This window comes from Balaenoptera musculus, chromosome 20 (genome assembly GCF_009873245.2).
Source record: "Balaenoptera musculus isolate JJ_BM4_2016_0621 chromosome 20, mBalMus1.pri.v3, whole genome shotgun sequence".
Classification (NCBI taxonomy): Eukaryota; Metazoa; Chordata; class Mammalia; order Artiodactyla; family Balaenopteridae; genus Balaenoptera; species Balaenoptera musculus.
The window spans coordinates 50,561,518-50,580,956 of NC_045804.1; the positions used below are offsets into that span (position 1 = coordinate 50,561,518).

At 54.1% G+C, this 19,439-nt stretch overlaps 4 protein-coding genes across 5 annotated transcripts; 1 reads left to right on the forward strand and 3 right to left on the reverse strand.

The window, feature by feature from the left end:
- Window positions 1-34: 34 nt before the first annotated feature.
- LOC118886454 (GABA type A receptor-associated protein) lies at window positions 35-2,072 on the reverse strand. The gene is made up of 4 exons (XM_036836223.1): window positions 1,854-2,072; window positions 1,232-1,310; window positions 975-1,093; window positions 35-530 (listed from the first exon to the last, which is right to left on the reverse strand). Exons 1-4 carry the CDS (start codon window positions 1,941-1,943, stop codon window positions 465-467), a joined length of 354 nt encoding a protein of 117 aa, XP_036692118.1. The 5' UTR covers window positions 1,944-2,072; the 3' UTR covers window positions 35-464.
- Window positions 2,073-3,145: 1,073 nt separating this feature from the next.
- CTDNEP1 (CTD nuclear envelope phosphatase 1) lies at window positions 3,146-9,728 on the reverse strand. Of its 2 annotated transcripts, XM_036836219.1 has the most exons (8): window positions 8,648-9,709; window positions 5,949-6,015; window positions 5,736-5,854; window positions 5,462-5,533; window positions 4,928-5,044; window positions 4,588-4,699; window positions 4,086-4,170; window positions 3,146-3,791 (listed from the first exon to the last, which is right to left on the reverse strand). In XM_036836219.1, exons 1-8 carry the CDS (start codon window positions 8,747-8,749, stop codon window positions 3,731-3,733), a joined length of 735 nt encoding a protein of 244 aa, XP_036692114.1. In that variant the 5' UTR covers window positions 8,750-9,709; the 3' UTR covers window positions 3,146-3,730. The 2 variants fall into 2 exon arrangements, with proteins under 2 accessions (XP_036692114.1, XP_036692115.1); XM_036836220.1 differs by lacking the exon at window positions 4,588-4,699 and having other exon boundaries at window positions 8,648-9,728.
- A 67-nt stretch (window positions 9,729-9,795) lies between these two features.
- On the forward strand, window positions 9,796-15,241 carry ELP5 (elongator acetyltransferase complex subunit 5). The gene is made up of 10 exons (XM_036836221.1): window positions 9,796-10,048; window positions 10,209-10,269; window positions 10,356-10,436; window positions 12,005-12,225; window positions 13,355-13,536; window positions 13,659-13,670; window positions 13,888-13,983; window positions 14,129-14,229; window positions 14,436-14,559; window positions 14,878-15,241. Exons 1-10 carry the CDS (start codon window positions 10,003-10,005, stop codon window positions 14,932-14,934), a joined length of 981 nt encoding a protein of 326 aa, XP_036692116.1. The 5' UTR covers window positions 9,796-10,002; the 3' UTR covers window positions 14,935-15,241.
- Window positions 15,242-15,537: 296 nt separating this feature from the next.
- On the reverse strand, window positions 15,538-18,429 carry CLDN7 (claudin 7). Its single transcript, XM_036837440.1, has 4 exons — window positions 17,241-18,429; window positions 16,199-16,363; window positions 15,992-16,076; window positions 15,538-15,907 (listed from the first exon to the last, which is right to left on the reverse strand). Exons 1-4 carry the CDS (start codon window positions 17,461-17,463, stop codon window positions 15,745-15,747), a joined length of 636 nt encoding a protein of 211 aa, XP_036693335.1. The 5' UTR covers window positions 17,464-18,429; the 3' UTR covers window positions 15,538-15,744.
- Between the last annotated feature and the right edge of the window lie 1,010 nt (window positions 18,430-19,439).

The window sequence follows — 19,439 nt, forward strand, 5'->3', positions numbered from 1 at the left end:
AAGGGAGAGGGGAGCAACACAAAGAAAAATCCAGTTCAGCTTGGTGGTTTTCTCTTTATTGATGTGCCTCCTACCTTCCCCCCACAATTTCAGTCCCTTCCATCTACCCCCAAAAAAGAAGGTAGTGAAAAGAAGGGATTGTTGGGGTTCTGAGCCCCTTGGGCAGTTAGAAAGGGAACAGAAACCAAAACAATCACCAGATGTGACAGAGATTGACCGTCAAGAAGTCTAAAGCAGAATGGGAAAGGTGGTAAAGGGGAAGAATGGAGAAAGAGTAGGTACTAGAGACCATCTCCCCCATTAACCCTTGTGTTTAAAGGGGCTGGAAGAGAGTCTCAAACATTAGGAAGTGCAGGTCCTGAAAAAGGGAGGTGGTGTTTCACCCTCAAGGAGGAGCAGGTCAAGGAAGGGGGGGCCACCTCTCTCTTTGTAGAATGGGACCCCCCACCTTAGGGACAGCAGCTTCACAGACCATAGACACTTTCGTCACTGTAGGCAATGTATAGAAAGAAGTCTTCTTCATGGTGTTCCTGGGGTGAAAGCAGAAAGTAACAGTGTTCAGGCAACTGGGCTTTAGTTACTTGAACCACCCACCACCGGGACAGATTCTTCCAAAACCATTCTTTTTCACTCTCCCTCTCACTTGCTCCAGACCCTGGACGCTGAACAGTATTATTCTAGCCAACAGTCTTGGGCAAAAAGACCTCAAACTGTTCTCTGCTACCTTGGAACAGGGAGGGGCCTGGGGAGAGTCTGGATCACAACAGTTGCTCCAGCTCACTATTCTCTCTTCTTTCTACTCCCACGGCCCTGTCCAAATCCCCAACCCAGGACTATGTGGAAATTTTAAGAACAAATATAAAATTGAGAGCTAAGCAAGCCAGTTCATCCAAGAATTGCTGACTTAAAACTTTTTGCCTCTCAAGCGCTTCCAACTCCCCTCCAAAGCCTCCACTACTTCCCAGGCACCATACCTGGTATAGCTGACCCATCGTGGCACTGGTGGGTGGAATGACATTGTTGACAAAGAAAAACAAGGCATCCTCAGCTCGGAGATGAATTCGCTTCCGGATCAAGAAGTAGAACTGACCAACTGCCAAAGATACAAGGCCTGATAAAGTCAGAGACCACAAATGCCCTCAAAAGAACACCTTCTATGTGGAGCCTTCTCCCACAGAGACTGCACTCCCACCCCCAGCAAGCAAACCCGGGTATTGGGTCAGGTTCCCACCTGTAAGATCAGAAGGCACCAGATATTTCTTTTTGTCCAGGTCTCCTATCCGAGCTTTGGGAGCCTTTTCTACTATCACCTGTTAAAGAGAAGGTGAAAATTAGGAGACATTAGGTATACAGCCCGACAGCTCCACCTGTCAAGAAGTCAAACAACAACATTCCTAGCACCCACACCTACCCCAGACTCATTTCTCTTTGTCTCTGAACACGCGGCGCAGCCCTGAGTAGGGATTCTGACCCCACTGACTCAAATTCACCTAAACATCCAGGATCCCTAAACAGGGCGTCATAACAAACCGTTACTTTAATCAGAAGGGGGTGACTTGTCTGGGCCGACAGCTTCAATTTCAAAAACCCCATGTGAAGCTCAGACTGTCAAACGCCCCACAGCCTCCCACATGAATCTCAAGGTCTGTCTCTCGCGTCTACATTCTCTCACCCCCAGCTCTACCGCTACCCCACTCCTTTCACCTCCGGTCCCAGGGACAGCAGTTTCGGGCTCGTTCCCAACCCCGCCACAGCCGGCAGCCTGATGCCCGCGCTGCGGCTCCCGGACTCACGCCCGGGCTGTGGCGTCAGCGCCAGCGCCCCGCGCCCTCGGCCCTGGCTACTGTCCTCACCGGGACCCGGTCCGGGTATTTCTTTCGGATCTTCTCGCCCTCAGAGCGGCGCTTCTCGAACGGATGCTCCTCTTTATACACGAACTTCATCCTCCCGGGAACCGGGCTGGACCAGGCTGGGCTGAGGGAACCCGGGGGGGCCGGGACGGGGGGCGGTGGCGACGGCGGCGACGCGCGGGCGGATTCGGCGGAGCGATCCCGGGACTTGGGCCACTTCCCTATTCACCAACCCCGCCCCCGCCCATCAGGAGCCTCCCCGCCTGCTATGTTACGCCACTAGCGCAACGGCCCTAACGCCACTAGCGTAGCACCACCTACTGCCCGCCACCCTCACGCCGTCAGCGCAATCGCTTTGGAATCAACTTGGAGGCTACGCAGGCGGCGTAGGAAAGATTGCTGGCTTTTGCTATCGTCGAAAATAACTGAAAACCCATTTCCCGAGTTTCCCCCAGGAAGGTAACGATGAAAATGGCTGGAAGATGGTAATCGTAATTTGAGACTTGGCTCTCCAAAAGTTCTTTTCGGAAATAACGTACAGGAAAAAGAGCAGATAATTACAAGGAGAGCTATTCACGAAACGTGTTGGTACGCTGAAGGCGGCCGTTGGTACCAAAACAAAGTAGTACCCAAACGGAGGAAGTGGTCTCCGGAAATAGACGGCAGAAACGAAACGTATGTTTGGAGAGACGCACGGAACGCTTAGGTTCCAGGGATGAGTGGACCAATAGGAACTGGAGAGGAGGTCCGAAAGGTAAGGACTACGTCAGCGCGGAAGAATACTGCACTGTGTGTACCCGAGAATCATGTGATATTGGAGAAGGGCGGAGCGTCACGTGGCGGGTGGGAGGAAGTAGAGCCGGCTTAGGCTTCTGGGAGGAAAGCGCTGGGGAGGTGGGGCCCCGGGGCTCGGCCGGCCAGCCAGCCGGTGGCGTGGAGCACCCTCCCCCCCGCTTCCCTCCCCGCCGCTCAGGGGCAGCGTCTGCTTAGCTTGTTCACGTCAGCCCCCCAGACGAAATGCGGGCTTTGCCGGCGCCCAGGTCTCTCCTTTCATATTTCTGTCCTGCCGCACTGAAGCTCACGTTCCCTCAGGACACACAGCTGTCCTTTCACTCCCCACCAGGGCGCCCATCCTGTCACTAAGACCCTTCCCACCAGGGAAAGCCAACACCACCGTTCCCCCTACCCCTCGGGTCTACAGCAGCCTCTTTTCCTTCTGCCTAGGGGACAGGGTGGGTGTGAACAAAGACCCCTCCCTTCATTTCCCAAAACCCCAGAGAAGGACCTAGGGCAGCCTTGGTTTTAAAGTTATAATGCATGGTTTAAAAGAGAGGAAAGAAAAAAAAGGAGAGAAAGCTGGTTACAGGTCTGAGGGAATCTAGGAAGAAGGGAAAATAGAAAGGGAGGGGACAAGTTTGGGGAAAATCCAGTGGCCCAAAATCCCAGTTTCCCACCCACAACCCAGCCCTTGGAGTGAAGAATTAGATCACTTTTGTACAAGAGTTTTTAAAAAAACAAATCACAACAAAGCTGGCTTGGCTTCTCTTTGAGCCTCCCGGATTACCGAATGTCTGTCTCCCACTCTGGCCAGTCCTGTCTCTCCACCAGACACTGTTGCGGCTCTCCTAGGCCTCCGCTTATGTCCCAGTCTGGGGTTTCCAGGGAGTGCGAACACGAAGTTAGAGTGAGGCTGCTTGAGAATCTGGCCCTTGTGTCCATCCAGACTCCATATGGAGTGCAGGGCTCCCAGGGCAGAGAGGGGTGGGAGGGGCAGACCCTGCCCAGGCAGTCCTCACCAGTGGACAGGGCACCAGACGGCATCCCGAGGGCTCACCCTCCCTTTCCCCCCCACCCCAACTCAGGTGGAGGGGGAGCAGCTGTCACCAGAGCCTATGTTGGTGAAGGTTTCGGCTCAGCACAGAACGAACATCAGCGGTGAACCTGGGACAACAATAACTTGCATTGGTAGAGTCCTTATGTTGATATCCTCACACTAGTGTAAGGCAGCCTCACGGAAGACGTGGGGTGGAAAGGATCACCGTTTTCACATGAGACAGGTTCAGTTTGCCCAAAACCCAATGGCTAAAAGTGATGAGTTTTAAGAAGACCTTGGTTCAAAAGTAATATTCTTAAGGGAAAAGAGATAAGTAAGTAAAACAGGACAAACTTTTATTCCTTCTTGGGATCCCCCACCCGCTCCTCTCCTCAGAAATCTAAGTGTCTAGCTTCCCTTACCTGAGGGCATCCAGCATCGGAAGCAGGTTGAGAAGGGCGGTATCGCTGGGGTCACTGAACCAGGATTTGATGGGGATGGCATTGTCTAGGGTGGGTGAAAAGGCACATGAGAAGAAACAAAGGATTCAAGAGAGACGGGGTGTTTTTCCTTTTATTTGGGGGTGGGGTTCATTACTTTAAAATACATACCCCCCCAAACTCAATGACCTAAGTAAAACCTTCTTGATTTATTCTTCAAAATAAAATAAAATTTTAATCACCGTATCTCATACTAGCGTGAGGCTTCTAGTCAAACTTACTGTCTTGTGTCTTACCTGAAGCAATTTGATATGAGAAATCTGATTTATGAAATGGATATGGGGGGGCAGGGAACATCTCATTTAAAAGAGAAACAACTTGCATCCTGACCTACTGTAAACCAGGGAATCCCAGCTCCATGCATTCAAAATATCTCCTCAGAACCACTTCCTAATCCTGCCAGACTCACCACCGTCCCCTGTACCTGGATGGCTCCTGTAAGCCCCTGGGGAGTTATCCAGGATCACAATGCTGGAGAGGTCACTGTGGACCACAGAGAGGTCCTTGATGTAGCTGCCCAATTCCAAAGTGCAGTGCTGGAAGGCAGGGTGAGCTGGGCATCAAAAGGAGACTCGCCCTCTGTGATTGCTCCCGCAATCCGAACAATGCCCACAGGCAGCCAGTTCTCACAAAAGGGATTATACAGTATGCCTCCCCCACACCCTCAGAAGGTCCCATTCCAGGGCAGTTGCCTCAAACTCAGGTCCCTCCCTGATGGCCTGCCTCCCAAGCCTCACTCTTAGACCTGGACTCTAGCCCGTTACCTGTCTGTAGTATCTTCTCTTGAGAATGCTTCTGCTATTATCCAGTTTATCTGCCACAGCAGAGCCGTAAATTTCCATGCTTGCTGTGAACACCACCAGCTCGTACCACTGGCTCACCTGAAAGAGATTGGAGAAGAGGAAGGTATCAGAAGAGATGATCATTCAGACATATAGTTCCCTTTTACTAAGACTCTAGCAGAGTCCTTCAGGACTTCCAAAAACATTGAATGTCTCTGAGGACACAGAATTCTGAAACTGTCCTCAAACTCAAGAGTCTTAGGCAGCATACACCCTTAAGATTCACAGATGCAAGAACAAAAGAGCGGGAAGGCCGTGGAAGAATAGAATTGCATCAGCACAACAAATGAACCCAAACTATCGAAAGCCATTCTCTGAGCATCCTACAACCTCCCCTCTCCAAAACTGCCCTTACCCATTTCTCCTGATCCCTTACTTCCTCCAAATCCTCTAAATTCCCAGAGCCCTAAAACCATTCCTTCATCACAGAGCTGCCTTCAGCTTCTGCAAACTCACCACTTCCAAGAAGAAATCCACATGGGGCCTCTTATGTACAAAAAACCGGACGGGATGTTTGTCTATTACCACCTGTAGAGGAACACAGCAGGGCTGGGAGAAGTCCTGAGCACCACAACACAGGCCTAAAGGACACCCCCCCACCCTCCCACTGCCTGCTTCCCTCCTTCAGGCTGCCAGAGGACACAGCCAGGGATGAGATGCTCTGGGACTGGCAAAGAATCTGAGCAGAATAACAGACGTAACCATTCCATCACTTCCCAGCCCCACACACCTTGAGAATGAAGTCAGGAGGCGTTCCAGGCCGGACTGTAGGCCTCAGGACCCCATCGTGATGGGAGTGAATAAGTGTCTCATCCAGATCCAGCACCAGGATCTTCCTCTTCACCTGGCCTGAACCACAGCGGGAAGGGGTAACACCAACCAACCTCCAGCCAAGACCTTGAACCCTACCTCACCTAGGGTTCCTCCCAGTCAGCATACTCACTTAGCCGATTCCGGGACACAGGAGATAAGGGAAGGATGTCATATCGAACGGTTTGGTACTGAATTACCTAGGAATAGCAAGAGAGAGGGTTAGAACCCTTGACAAGGAAATCTTCCCCACTAATAATAGGAAGCACATGTTGAACATTTACCATACATTGGGCATAGTGTAATTTAGGGTTGTTTCTTTAATCCTCAGAACCCTAATAATAACAACAACAATACCATCTACATCTTAAGGATGAAGAAACCAAGGCTTGGAGAAGTTAAATACTTTGCCTAAGACCCCACAGCTAGGAATTGTCTTATTTAGCAGTTTGCCCCTCCAGTTAGTGAAAGCAAGGATTTTGTCTCGATCGTGGCTGTATTCCTAGAACACTATAGCAGGGTGGTCACTTACATTAGAATCAATGAAATGGTGGAGCCAGGATTGTACCTGTGCAGTCCGATCCGAGAACGTGCCCTCTTAACCATGATGTTATCCTGCTACGTGGAATAAAGAAATGCGTGGCCCTCCCCACCTCCACCTCAAGAATTCTTTGTGACAGCTCTCATCACCTCCTGTTGGGAGCTGAGAGCCTCAGATTCCTTAGTGGACAGAGCGTAGGCGTCAGGAGGGGAGGTCCTTGGGTCACTAAGGGGAACAGAGAATGAGGGAATCCAGGGGTTGTCAGGTCAGCTAAGTTCCTCTGGCTGGGGGCCACCAGGCCTATTTTAACCAGCCACCTGTCCACTTCTGTCTCTACTAGCCAAGTCACAAGTTGTAGAGAACCTCAGCCCTCTGAACAGCCTCCTTATCCTGGTACCCAGGGCAAGGCAGAGAACACTGGAAAGCCCCACTCACCAGGCAGACTGCTAGAGTACCAAGAAGGCCAGAGTGAAGTAAGGGCTGTGAGTGGGAGGTGAGGAAGGGACAAGGATGTCACCATCCCGGCCTTCCAGTTTCTCCAAGCCTTCTCTAGAGGCTCCTGTTTCCAGCACTCAAATCTCTCCCATGCAAAGCTTGGCAATTCCCTCCTCTGCTCTTTTCTTCTAAGCACAGTCCGTCCCTAAGCCCCAAGCCTCACCAGAACCAGGCTCTCCACTTGCAAACCAAAGGGCCCTCTCCCCCTAATCCCAAGGCATGTGCCCTTCTTTTCTCTCAGGGCTGCGATGAGGGCCGCAACAGCTCGGGTGTCCTGCCCTATCTCGGGTTGCACATGCTGGGCATGTAGGGAATGCTCTCAGCATCTGCCAGAAAGGGGGTGGGGGGAGAAACCAGATTGGAAAGGAAGGAAGGGAAGACAAAAGGCTGTGGGGTCAGTGCTGCCCAGAGGGGAGCAATTTTGCAAGGAACCAGTCTCTGCATGGGCTGGAGCCCATCCCTGCACCCAGAACAGAAAACTGCTATGTTAGGGGGAGAAGGGGAGATGCTCGGAGCAAGGCCAGGACGAGAAGACAGCAGCTAACACGTAAGGAAAATCCCAGGAGCTAGTCCCCCACACATCTCAGTATCTCTGACCTGATTCTTCTTGGCTCCTAACCCTTATCTCAGGGAAATAGCCCTGCCTACAACCATGACCACCCAGAAACAATCCTCACCCTAAACCCTAAATCAGGAAGTGGAAGGAGTGGAGTGGTCAAGGAGACACTGAATCCAAGGCCAGGCCCATTCCCCAAATCAGTAAGTCAACCACCACTACCACTCAGGGCTTTCTGGAAGTTCCTTGACCTGGGCAGCCCCTACTTGGTTTTAGTCCTTCATGTTTTATTGAGGTATGCCAGAGTACAGACTGGAGACCCTCTGCACCCCAGCTCACTGAATCCTCCCCAGACTCCTTCAGAGCATTCTCCCCCGTGATGGTGAGAACACAGAGTACATTAAATGATGTTAGCCTAAGGAGGTTTGACCTTGGAGAAAAGCTATGGGGGAGGAAACCCAGAGATACACTCCCCACAGTATCCCTCACAATGCTGGGGTCTCCTGGAGAAACAATCTGAGAAGCATGCCCTCAGATTCAAACCTTAAACTGACAAGCACCGTCTTCTGATAGGGACATCCAAACTTTAATGTGCTCCCTTCCACAACTAAAGATGCCAATCATAAATGTATCTTTTTTAGTCCCAAAGTCTTAATAAACCCAAATATTCACACTCACACTATGAAATGAGTTTTCAGGACCTTTTTGGAAGAGTTCCCTTAATTTGAACCGCAGGGGTTTCTCCTTCACACCCAGGTCTTTTCCCACGTTCCCATCCTTGTTGGTGACATACGCCCTCCCACCCACCGCCACCCTTGGCACATGAGCCTGTCTCTCCCTTGTTATGAGACCAAACACACACGGAGGTTCCAAATAATAGGAGGGTCTTTCACAAGCCCACATCAACAGACCTGCTGCCATCAAACAGGTGTTCCCCGCCCCTCGGCTTCTTTAGCAACAACTCTAGCTTTCTTAAAGAGCACCCCACCCATCACCCTAGCCCCCAAGAGTTGCCAAATCCTTTTCCCATCTAGCCCCCCTCCACCATCTCGGCTCTACTACAAGGGTCTTCCTCTTCCCCGTCCCACCCCATGCCCAGCGACGGGTGCTCTAATTCTCTAGCGGTAAAAGCTGCCGCCGGGGCTGTTTCTAGGCCCAAACAGAGGCCCGAGACTTTCCAAAAACCCTCGAGCACCGCTGACAGAGGTCCCCACCACCACCAGCGCCCACCCAGGCTCACCGTGCGGATCTGCCTCCGCAAAAGGTAAATGAAGAAGCTCCAGAGCTTGGCGGCGAAGGCCACGAACGTGCGCAGCCCCAGCAGACACTGCGTCCGCATCATCCCGATGACCCCGGCACCGCCGGCCCCGGGGCCCCCGCGGCCCAGCTCCGCCAGCCCCCCGGGGGCAGCCCCCCGCCACCGGGAGGGGGAACGGGGGCCCCGAGTGGCAGGAGAGGCTGCAGAGAGGGGCACGGAGCGGGCGGCTCAGAAAGCCACCCACGACGAGGGGAAAGCCCAGCGGAACGGGGAGCTGGGGGACAGGCGTGGGCAGCCCGCGGGGGCCCACATGGGCGGGGAGTGGCACCGACGGATTCGCGGAGGTTGCGGGCCGAGACAGATCGGGCTACGATGGGGTCCTCCGAGACCAGGAGGGAAGGGGATGGAGAATTGGGGGAGGGGGTTGTGGGGGAGGGGGCTAGGGAGAAGGGAGGGAGGGAGAAGGAAGGGGGAGGGGAAGGGGGAAGCGGAGGGTGGCCCGCTGCGCAGGCGCGCTAGGGGGCTGCCCGCGGGAAAGGGGCGGGCGGGGGTAGCGGCGCGCGCAGGGCCGCGGTGGCGGCGAACAGACCGGCTGAGCCAAGGAGCCGGGAAGGAGGGGAGGGGGAGCCGAAGGGCGCGGATGGCTGGACTGGAGCGGCCTCCCCCTCCCCGAGGTCGGGGGGGGTGCCTCAGCCGCTAGGGAGCGGGGCTGCAGCCTCTGCAGCTGGATTTCCCACTCTGACAGGCGCCATTTTACCGCCCGAAGGCCTCCCTCCTTCTTTCTTCCCCCCTCCTCTTCCCCTCTGACACTACTTCCGGTGGTGACGTGTATTCGCTTCACCCGGGCTGAAGTTCCCCCAACTCTGTCTTCGGGGGTGGGGATAAGGAAAGTGGAGCGTGCTCCGAACAAGGCCCCAGTATCGCGCATGCGCGGAGGGTGGCGATGGGGCGGGGCCTGAGGCAAAGCAGGCCCGCCTCGAATTGCATGGGCGGGGCGGAGTGACGTCACTTGCGCCAGAGGCTCCGACAGTAGGGCGGGATTGCGCGGCCACTTCCCCCTGCCACAGACAACTGCCCCAATGGCTCTTCCCGCCCTAGTCACGGTAAAAATGTAGAGAGGGGCGTCGTCCCTGCGTCTGTGCACCAGGGCTCAGGAGGGGTCGCTCCGCGTGAGCTTTCCTGGGATAGCGAACCTAAGCACCACTCACTCCAGGTTACGCCAGGTCTTAGTGGTGGGAGAGATCGTGGATGCCCCGCCCCTTCCATGTGGAGGGGCGGGGCAATGGGCAGTGACGCCATCAGAGGGCGTCCGAAGAGGGACGCGACGCATTTTGGAGATGCTGGAGTCGCTGTTGGCTCCTGGTGGCCTGGTGCTGCTGCGGGGTGAGGGTCACAGGCACAGGGGCTTAGGAGCAGGGCCCAAGGGGCGGAAGTGGAGAGGAAGGGCCGTGGGTAAGAGGCCAGGGGTGGAGGTCGCTACCGGTTCGCGAATGCGAAAACCTCAGTGTTCTCAGGCTGTTTATCCGTCCCTCGCTCTCCCCAGACTCCGTGGAGTGGGAGGGGCGCAGCCTCTTGAAGGCGCTTATCAAGAAATCTGCACTGTGGTGAGTATCCCGCAGCGTCTCGCTGTCCTGCCCGAGAAGGGAGCCTGGGCCCCACTCTTTGACACTCTCCCTCATCTCTGCCTCAGTGGGGAGCAAGTCCACATCCTGGGCTGTGAAGTGAGCGAAGAAGAGTTTCGTGAAGGTTTTGACTCCAATATCAACAGCCGGTAAGTACAATTTGGAAGAGATTTAATTGGATTTGGGACCTCTGTTGCTGAGGTACTTCCCTTCCAGCTACAGGGGCAAACCTGATATGTAGTACCAGCTACTTATTCATTGAATGGATATGGGTTTTTCAAGAGGTAGGAATTAGTCAGAGGAATGATGAAGAGTGGTATCTGGAGAATCCAAAGCAGGGACCATAAAAGATGAGAGGAACAGAGTAATAAGAGGCCGACAGTACAGGTTAGCACTAGAGGCTGGACTGGAGGACAAGAATAAACGTGTTCTGCCTTTTGAGTTATTCAGAATCTTGTAATCAACATGCATCAGCACTAACTGCAGGGTACATAGGGACTTGTCCTACAGGCAGAAGGAACAGTTTATGCAAAATTAGAGAGGTATGGAAGGCATACCTGTTCATGGGAGATGGAAGAGCTTCCTGAGGTCAGACAGAGAGGTACCTGTTAGTAAAAGTTCTTACAGAGCACGAAAAGGAAAATTTGGGAGGAGAGTGATAACGTCATACCTGTTAGAAAGACTCGTCCAGTGACCACAGTGTGGAGAATGGGTTAGGAGGGGGCAGCCTGGAGATAGGGAGACCAGGTGGGAAGGCTATTGCAGTAATGCAGGTTCACTCAGATGTGTAAGTACCGGTTAAGAACTAGTTGTGAACCAGGAACTGAGCTAGGCTAGAACAGTGAATGAAGCCGACATGATTCCTGTTCCAGTGAATCTCAGAGGATAATGGTAGGAGGTGACAGAGGCCTAGCTAAAGACAGTGGCAGTAGGGATGGAGAGTTTAGGACAAATGTAAAAGGACTTTAGCAGGTAGAATTTCCAGGACTTAACAGACTGATGTGGGGTAGAGGAAAGCAGCCAGATCAGGAGGTACCTGAATCCACCTTTGTTGGGTGATTAAGAAAGATTACTTCCTGGTCTGGTTAGCTAAGTGGATAGTAATAGTTTACACTTACCGGTTGAGCCCTAATTTTGTATCAGCTGTTATAGTAGAGGTGATGCTGTAAAGGTGGCATTCACAAGAGAAGCAGAAGATAGAAAGGAGATGTCTGGGAACAAGTTCTGCCACTGTGAAGCTTTCCCAGGATTTCTAGTCCATGCCAGTCTCTTTTCCTGAATCGCTATGTTATCTGTAGTTAGTACCTCAGGACTTGATTCTTGACCTTCTCTAAGCTGTCCTACAGGCAGGAACCATGTCTCAGGTCCTCTCTTTTCTCTTTATCCATTCGAGAATGATACACTTTAGGCATCATTTAGTACTGTGCTGTCAGGAGGTTGGTATTCCTATTTTATAAATGAAGAAACCGAGTCTTACAGAGATGAAGTAATGTATCAGTTAGGTGACCTTGGACAAGTAGAAACAAGCTTGGAGCTCAGGGCTGTCTGATGCCAAAGTCTGTGCTCTCAATTACTATATTTTACTTCTCAGTAAAAACTTTTCAGTAATATTTAGGATATTATTGAAAAATCGAGAAACAGCCACAAAAATCAGAAGCTGAATTTGGAGATTAGGGGGAGGGGCAGTAGAATCATGCCTTTCCGTTTCCCTTTGCAGGCTGGTTTACCATGACCTCTTTAGAGACCCTCTCAACTGGTCAAAGACTGGGGAAGCCCTTCCTGGGGGTCCCCTGGAAGCCTTGAGGGCCCTGTGCAGGAGGACAGATCCCGTCCCTGTCACCATTGCTCTTGATTCCCTCAGCTGGTTGCTGCTTCACCTTCCCTGCACCACACTCTGCCAGACTCTGCACGCTCTGAGCCGTCAGGACTCCTGCCATGGTGAGACTCCTCCTCCGTCTCTTCCCGCCATACATTCCCCCTGCCAAGGGATGTGCCCCTTTCCACCCTAACAAGAAACATATCAGGGATCTCCAATTGCACTTTCTTCCATCTCTTTAGCCTTTATTCTAGTTCTTGGTTTCTTTATAGTGCTATCTACTAATTACTCTTTTTTTTCTTTTCCGAGTTTTTTTTTTCCCTCATTCATTTCATTCATTCATTCAACAAACATACGCATAAATACACTGTGTCAGGCACAGTTCTAGATAATGGAAAAATAAAGGCTAACTCTAGTCAGGTCCTTGCCTTCCAGGAGCTCAAAGTCCCGTAAAGGTATAGACAAGTAAACCAGCAATTACTAGACAGTCTGATAAGGACCATGATGATAAAGGAACATGCACCAAGTACCTTAAGGAAGGAATGTCTTGAAGAGCAAGGGCCAGTTTGTCCAGCTGGGGGCACTGGGACTAGCCCTAAAGTACAGTGGGTACTAGAATGGGCTTTAGAGTCAGATACCCAGCTCGGTATACAGGTGCTTGGTCTCACAGTGCTTCCGTTTCCTCAGTAAAAGCCGAGGAAGGAGGGAGTTTATAGTATGAAGATGAACCACTTGGAATTGCTTTTATTGTAGATCAGATATGATCAAATGTCAGCAATTTCATACGGTCCAACCTAAAAATGCAAGTATTTAGTGCAGTGCCTGATGCTTTGTAAATGCTGCTAAAAAGGGAGGGAAGGAAAGAGGGGAATCTAAGGCACTGACTGGGATCTTGGCAAGTTCCTGACACTGCAGATGGTTCAGTGTGTAAGAGATGAGTCTGGAAAACAAGCGGAGAACAGATGCTAAAAGTGTGGATTCCATCCTGAAGGCCTTGAGGCGCTCCTGAGGATTGAGGTCAGAGTGGTGCCTTGATTCGATGTGCATTGGAATAAGAAAGTGTTTTAAAGGTGAGGGCTGAAAGAGGTCAGAGCAGGGCAGTGACACTGGCCGAGGTTAGTCAGGATACTGGCAGAGCTCTGAGGGAACGTGGCCCTGTCCTTCCTTTTTTCCTCTTCACTATTTGATCCCAGGCCTCCCCCAAATGCTCCCTACTGCCCTTCCTGCACCACCTTTCTTGTCCCTCTCCAGGTGACAGCTCCCCAGGAGAGCAGGTGCATGTGCTGGGCCTGCTGCATGAAGAGCTTCACGGCCCAGGCCCCTTGGGAGCACTGAGCAGCCTTGCTCAGACCGAGGTGACCCTGAGCGGTGTGATGGGCCAGGCCTCAGCCCACATCCTCTATCGGAGGCCCCAACAGCGCCCGACCCACCAGGTCAGAAGCACAGGAGAACTGGAGGTTGGGGTCAGAGAGGAAGAGCAATAAAATGGCTGATGCGATGGAGCACTTCCCTAGGCTCTCACGGTTTCAGCATTGCCCTCATTGTATCTCCACAGCTGCCCTGTGAGGTAGATTGTTTTATTATCCCCATTCTGTAGCCTGGAAAGCTCGGATCCTGTGAGCTTAACCAATGAAAGACACTGCCTTCCAGGAGATGAAAAAGGAGTGCAAGAGCTGGAAGCAACCAGTTACATAAGTGGTTGGGAGCTGGGGCGGCAGGTCCTGGTTCTCTGGTTTGTTCAGTAAGATGAAAAAAACCTTAATACTCTTCTTTCTTCTCCCCAGACTCAGTGGTTCTCCATCCTTCCTGACTTCAGCCTGGAGCTCCAAGGGGGGCCGCCCCTAGAGTCCCAGCCTAACCCAGATCCTCGTACTCCCTCGGTATCTAAGAGAGCCAGGGCCGGAACAAGGGGATGCAGTTTGGAGTCTGGAAAAAGGAGAGAGGGGGATAAAGACGGCAGGGGTTGGGGCTGGGGTCAGGGATTTCAGTGATGGGGCAGAGTGGCAGCATCCTTTGTCTCTACAGACGGACCCCACGACTCATTTGACTTTTAACCTTCACCTGTCCAAGAAAGAGAGAGAAGCCAAAGATAGCCTGACCCTGCCCTTCCAGTTCAGCTCGGAAAAGTAAGGTTGGGTCCTCGGTGCCCGGGTCCCTGAGCTGAGCCCAGCATCTGGGCCTAAGAGGTGGGGCAACAGCAGGTTGTTGATTAACCTCTTAGACTTTATAGGGGCTGAAGTCCACTTCCAGAGGCACGTCTGGGGAGGGGTTCTCTACGCACCCAAGCCCCAACAATGGCAAAGGTCCTTTATGTCTTTTTTCTCTCCATTAGAGCCTTGGGTCCCAGCTCCACAGATGTCCCCAAAGTAATCTGGGCCTGGGTTGAGCCAGACCAGACCCTGGAGAAGTGGCCCTGTCTCCAGGCAGCGGTGCTAAGAGGACAGGAAGCTAGATGGGTATGGCAGAGGCAGGTTAATAAAGGCTTAGTAGATGCTTGTTGTCCTGTGCCCAGTGTGTGAGCAGGTGAAGCAAAACTACGGCAGGATGCTTGCCCTCAAGCTGCTAAGAACTTAGGCTATTATGAGAGCGGCATAAGAGTATCTACCCTGTACCAGGTGGTGCTTCCGTGCTGACTAAACGAGGTCACACAAAGGAACTTAGACCAAGAAAACATGGAGGCCAAAGAGGGAGTCACTGTCACAAGGAAAGAGGGTATCCAGACATGACCCATTACCCACCCTCACCAGCACCAATCTCCCTTTATGTCTTCTCAGACAGCAGGCTCTACTGCGCCCTGGGCTGAGCCAGGCTACCAGCCACATTTTCTATGAGCCAGATGCTTATGATGACCTGGACCAAGAAGACCCAGATGATGACCTAGATGTTTAACTGGCCAGGAGATGTGACTAGACTGTAATTGGAGGACGAGGGAGACCTTGGGCCCATAACCATCCTTCCATTGTTTGCATTGGCCTTAGCCTGTCTCTGCCCCATCTTTGTTTCCTGTGTCTGTGGAGGCCCTGCCCTGTGCCCCATGAGCCAGGGAGCAGCTTCCAGTGAGGAGAGAAAGTGGAATGGGAGCATAAGGGAAGGTGACACCACCACCCCCCAAGCCTAATAAAATCTTAATTTTTTTATTAAAAACAAAAGCTCTTTGGTTGCTATTTAAGCAAGAGTTGCGAGTGGACAGGACTGGAGGCTGGGAGGGGATGAGGGAAGCCAAGAACATGAGTCGTTTAGAGTCAATAGTCAAAAGTGTTGGGGACTGAATGACTGAAATGGTAGAGCTGGGACAGCCTTGCACACCATTGGTGCTCAATAAATGTTTTTTTAACTGAAGTAGGTACACTTTAGGTTCTAGGTTCCCTGCAAGGATCTGGGTTGGAAGAAAGCAGATGCCCCGAAGGGAAGAAAAGTCTACTTTCCAAAACATATGTTTATTACTGTACAAAAGGCACACCCTCCCCCTTTTTGTCTCCCCACCACCCAACACCCCAGGGAACTGTACATGGTGTGCTGGGCTAGAGTGACCGCAGGCTTCTGCTCGGCACCCTGCCCACAGGTTGAGCTCTCTGCCCCAGGTCCTTTCAGATGTCTGGGGGCACCTCTAGGCTGCCAAGCTGGGGTAAGGGCATCCCAGCTTACACGTACTCCTTGGCAGAGTTGGGCTTAGGGTAGGAGTGGGGTGCACGGTACCCAACTTTGCTTTCACTCCCAGGACAGGAGCAAGAGAGCAGTGCACCTCCCAGGAGGACCAGAGCGGACCCTGCCCAGCCAATGAAGATGGCAGGACCAAACTCATACCTGTGGAGAGAGGACTGGGGTCAGAAACCCTGGCCTGCCTCTCCCAACCCCAGACCCCTTAGGAGGCAGGGCTCTCTTACTTACTTAACATTCATGGGGACCAACGGGTTGTAAAAGTCTGCGACAATCTGGTGGCCATACCAGGAGCAAGCTATCAAGGCAGCAAGACCTGGAGAAAGAATGAGGGTTCAGATACTGTGAGCCCCCCGCAAACCAGCACCGTGCCCACCCCTACCCCTCCAGGATGGGCAAGAAGGGAGTCCTTGGGCCCACCTTGGACTTGTTGCTCACCTGCCAAGATGAAAATGATGCCTCCGGCCATGGCTGTACGGGCCTTCTTCACTTTGTCGTCCCCCCCACAGTTTGTACACTTCATGCCCATCGTGGCCACGAACGTGGCTAGGAAGCCCAGCACCAGGGAGACCACCATTAGGGCTCGGGTGGCCTGCAAGGCCGCTGCGGGAAAGGGGGAAGCATGCTGTCCTTGATGGAAATGCCAGCGGCCCTCGGACGGCTTCAGCCTCTGAGTCGCCGGCTGCGCCCACTAGCCGCAGGCCTGGGGCCCCCTCGACGCCCAAGTCCCGGGCCAGAGCGGGTGGATCCCGCCCCCTCCCGACTCCGCGGGCCTTCCCGCTCCGCCCCGCCCTTTCGGCTCTAGGATCCGCCCGGGGCGCCAGGGTTTCGACGAAACTGCCCCGGGGAGGGGGAAGGGTGAAAGGGTACATCGAAGAGGAACCGAGGTGGTGGCCTGAGCCCCGGAAGCGGTGGTCGGAGCCCCGACGCCGCCCGCAGATGCCGGCCCTCGTCCCAGCTCTGACCCCACTATCGAGGCCACGGTTTGTGGCTTCGGCTAATCTGCCGATAAGATTAGAAGCCGCAGGCGGCGCCTCAGGACTGACGGTGCACGGCTCCTCGGCCCTCGGTCCGACCCCGCGGCCCCCAACCCAACTCCGAGGCCTCCAGCCCGCGCCGCCTTTTGTCAGAGAAAAGGGCGGGAGATGGCGGAGGCCGTGGCCTCCTCGGGGTGGGGGGAGGGGGAAGGCCCCGCCCCAGGACTCGGCTTCCCGGGACGTGCTTGGGCCGCCGGCCGCCAAGCCCGAAGACTAGGCGGGTCCGCGGGCGAAGAGGGGCGCAGCCGGCCCCGGAGGCGCGCACGTGCAGCCCCAGATTCTCGGCCCGCGGCGTCCCCAGCCCGACCGCTTCCGCTTCCTCCTCTCCGCCCGTGCTCGCCGGCAACCCAGGGCGTCGGGCCGTGGGGCCTGGGGCCGGGACCCGCGCCCACCCCGCGACCTCGGCCCTGGACGCGTCCGCCCCGTCGGTCCCGCGGCCTTACCGGGCAGGGCGAGCACCGAGTCGTACATTTTGCAGCTCATCATGCCCGTGCTCTGTGTGACGCAGTCCATCCACAGCCCCTTGTACATGGCCTGGGCGGTGATGATGTTGTCGCCGGCGTACGAGCTCATCTGCCACTGAGGGATGGCGGTGCACGCCACCAGGCCCACCCAGCCCAGCAGAGCCATGGAAAAGCCCAGCAGCTGCAGGCCCGAATTGGCCATTTCCGCCCTCAGAAAAGACGGGAGGCGCCGGGCTGGCGAGTTTTGTCACCCAAAGAGGCAAAAAAGTTTTTGGTCGAGTGCTTGCAAATCTTGTCACCGAAGTAAACGCAAATCTTGTCACCGAAGTAAACGCAAATCTTGTCACCGAAGTAAACACAAATTTACCCCTCCGGCGGGGCGAGGGTCTCACAGCAGAGGGAACAGGACTGGTGGCCAACAAAAGCAATCCGCGAAGACCCGGCAGTTCCCTCCGGCACTCTGCGACCCTTCCCAAACAAAAGGTGGAGGGGCCGTGTGGGCGCGGTCCCGGGTGCTGGAAGTCCCCAAAGTATCCTGGGCTGTCGGCCCGAAGCTGCTGTGCGAAGAGAGGTCGCTCAGCGGTGAGCGGGCAGGTGCGGGCGGACAGGTGCGGCGCACCTGAGTATATGTAGGTCGTCAGGGGCGCGCCCCCGCGGGCACCGGGAGCGCGAGGCGGGGAGGAACCGGAGGGGCGGCCGAGGATGACCTGACGTCACCGAAGGGACACTCACCTGAGCCGGAAGTCCTGGCCCCCACCCCTCCCGACCCAGGTGAGGAGGAAGAAACCTGAGCACCAGGGTCACGCCCCTTCACTTGCGGGGCTTGGACCGCCGGAGGGGAGGAGGCGGAGTCTTCTCGGGAGTCCCAAGCTCCGAGTAAGCCCCTCTGGACTGGAGGTCCCTCGGGCACCAGGATGTCCCTTCCCCTCTCCCCGACAGGTGCGCTAAGAGCGCGGTGGAGCCGGAGCGGGGGGGGATGCCCCAGGCCAGCCTTGGCTCCACCTTTCCCCCACGCAGGGACTCTCGAGTTCTACTCTGGGCGCTCTTTGTCCCGCCCTACTTTCGCCCCAACACTCTGCTCTTTTTCTCCTTTCCTAGCCGATCCCACCTTCAAGGGCTCTGGCTCCAATCCCGCAGAACTCCCCACTTCAGCAGCCTTATTGGAGTCTCCACCGCCAAAGCCACCTCCTAGCACCCACCCACCCCTCGCCGCTGTCGCCCTCCAACAGACACCCGGCTTCCAGGCATGGCGCCCCAACACCCCCCATCTCCTTGGCCCCCTATTCCGATCCCTGCTTGACATGACTTAATGGCGGGGCCGTTGGCACCCCACCTCCCAGCGTTCACTATCCCATCCCGCCTCAAGGGTCCTTGTAGCAGAAGGAAGAAACCGTTGAGGCCAGAAGCCAGCAGAGGGTGGGAGCAAGGTAAGGCCAGGGTCAGAGTCTTGGCCACACCCATCATTCCCCTCCCTTGGAGTCTTTCCAACTCGTCCTCCACCTTTCCCTCTTCCTCCTCCCCCAGCCCTGCACACATTTCTCTCCCTCATTCTGAGCCTGGACCTGCCCCTTTATGTACCCTCTCCCACCCTCTCACCATTCTGTCCTCCAGAACACCTGGCTCTAATTTGCCAAATTAGATTCAGCCCTCAGATTGCCACCTCACTCTCAGGTTTCTTCTCTCACTCTCCCCGAGCTATGTATGGCCCCATCCTTTCTCCGCACATCTCCAAGCATCCCCCATTTATTCACATTCCTCCCTCATCTGTTATCATCTCCCCTTCCTGTCTTTTCCGCTTCCTATTTTACTCCCCACTCTTTTGGTCTACCTTTGTACCCTATCTCCAGCCCCCTTGGAGCCCAGCATCACCAAGTAGCCTTTCTTTGCATCTTCCTGAGTGCACATCGCTGCCACCCCCTTGTCCAGTTTCCTCCCAATCTTCCTCTCCTCCAACCTCCTGACACCGCTCAGGCTCACACACCTTTCTTACTCTGTCTCTCTCATTTAATTTTTCTCTCTCCTTTTTTTACCTCAACTCTCTCACATTTCCCGTCTTTGCTCCTCCCTCTCAAACATTTCTCTGTATACGTCTTTCCTTCTTTTATTCAATAAAAATATTTAAGGGCCCTTCATGCTCAGCTAATTAACCTGCTTTTCTATAAAATGCAGACTTTAATG

What these genes read in the sequence shown, in the direction of transcription:
- CLDN7 (XM_036837440.1), bottom strand. Translation starts at nt 17,463, where the DNA reads ATGGCCAATTCGGGCCTGCAGCTGCTGGGCTTTTCCATGGCTCTGCTG. An exon ending in CTCGGTGCTCGCCCTGCCCG is followed by an intron (nt 16,364 to 17,240) that starts GTAAGGCCGCGG and finishes CCTTTCCCGCAG; the next exon opens with CGGCCTTGCAGGCCACCCGA. An exon ending in TTGGTCCCCATGAATGTTAA is followed by an intron (nt 15,908 to 15,991) that starts GTAAGTAAGAGA and finishes CTCTCTCCACAG; the next exon opens with GTATGAGTTTGGTCCTGCCA.
- CTDNEP1 (XM_036836219.1), bottom strand. Translation starts at nt 8,749, where the DNA reads ATGATGCGGACGCAGTGTCTGCTGGGGCTGCGCACGTTCGTGGCCTTC. An exon ending in TGCGGAGGCAGATCCGCACG is followed by an intron (nt 6,016 to 8,647) that starts GTGAGCCTGGGT and finishes TGCTATTCCTAG; the next exon opens with GTAATTCAGTACCAAACCGT. An exon ending in CTCCTGACTTCATTCTCAAG is followed by an intron (nt 5,534 to 5,735) that starts GTGTGTGGGGCT and finishes GTTCCTCTACAG; the next exon opens with GTGGTAATAGACAAACATCC.
- LOC118886454 (XM_036836223.1), bottom strand. Translation starts at nt 1,943, where the DNA reads ATGAAGTTCGTGTATAAAGAGGAGCATCCGTTCGAGAAGCGCCGCTCT. An exon ending in AATACCCGGACCGGGTCCCG is followed by an intron (nt 1,311 to 1,853) that starts GTGAGGACAGTA and finishes TCTCTTTAACAG; the next exon opens with GTGATAGTAGAAAAGGCTCC. An exon ending in GGTGCCTTCTGATCTTACAG is followed by an intron (nt 1,094 to 1,231) that starts GTGGGAACCTGA and finishes TATCTTTGGCAG; the next exon opens with TTGGTCAGTTCTACTTCTTG.
- ELP5 (XM_036836221.1), top strand. Translation starts at nt 10,003, where the DNA reads ATGCTGGAGTCGCTGTTGGCTCCTGGTGGCCTGGTGCTGCTGCGGG. An exon ending in TGGCCTGGTGCTGCTGCGGG is followed by an intron (nt 10,049 to 10,208) that starts GTGAGGGTCACA and finishes CGCTCTCCCCAG; the next exon opens with ACTCCGTGGAGTGGGAGGGG. An exon ending in TTCCAGTTCAGCTCGGAAAA is followed by an intron (nt 14,230 to 14,435) that starts GTAAGGTTGGGT and finishes TCTCTCCATTAG; the next exon opens with AGCCTTGGGTCCCAGCTCCA.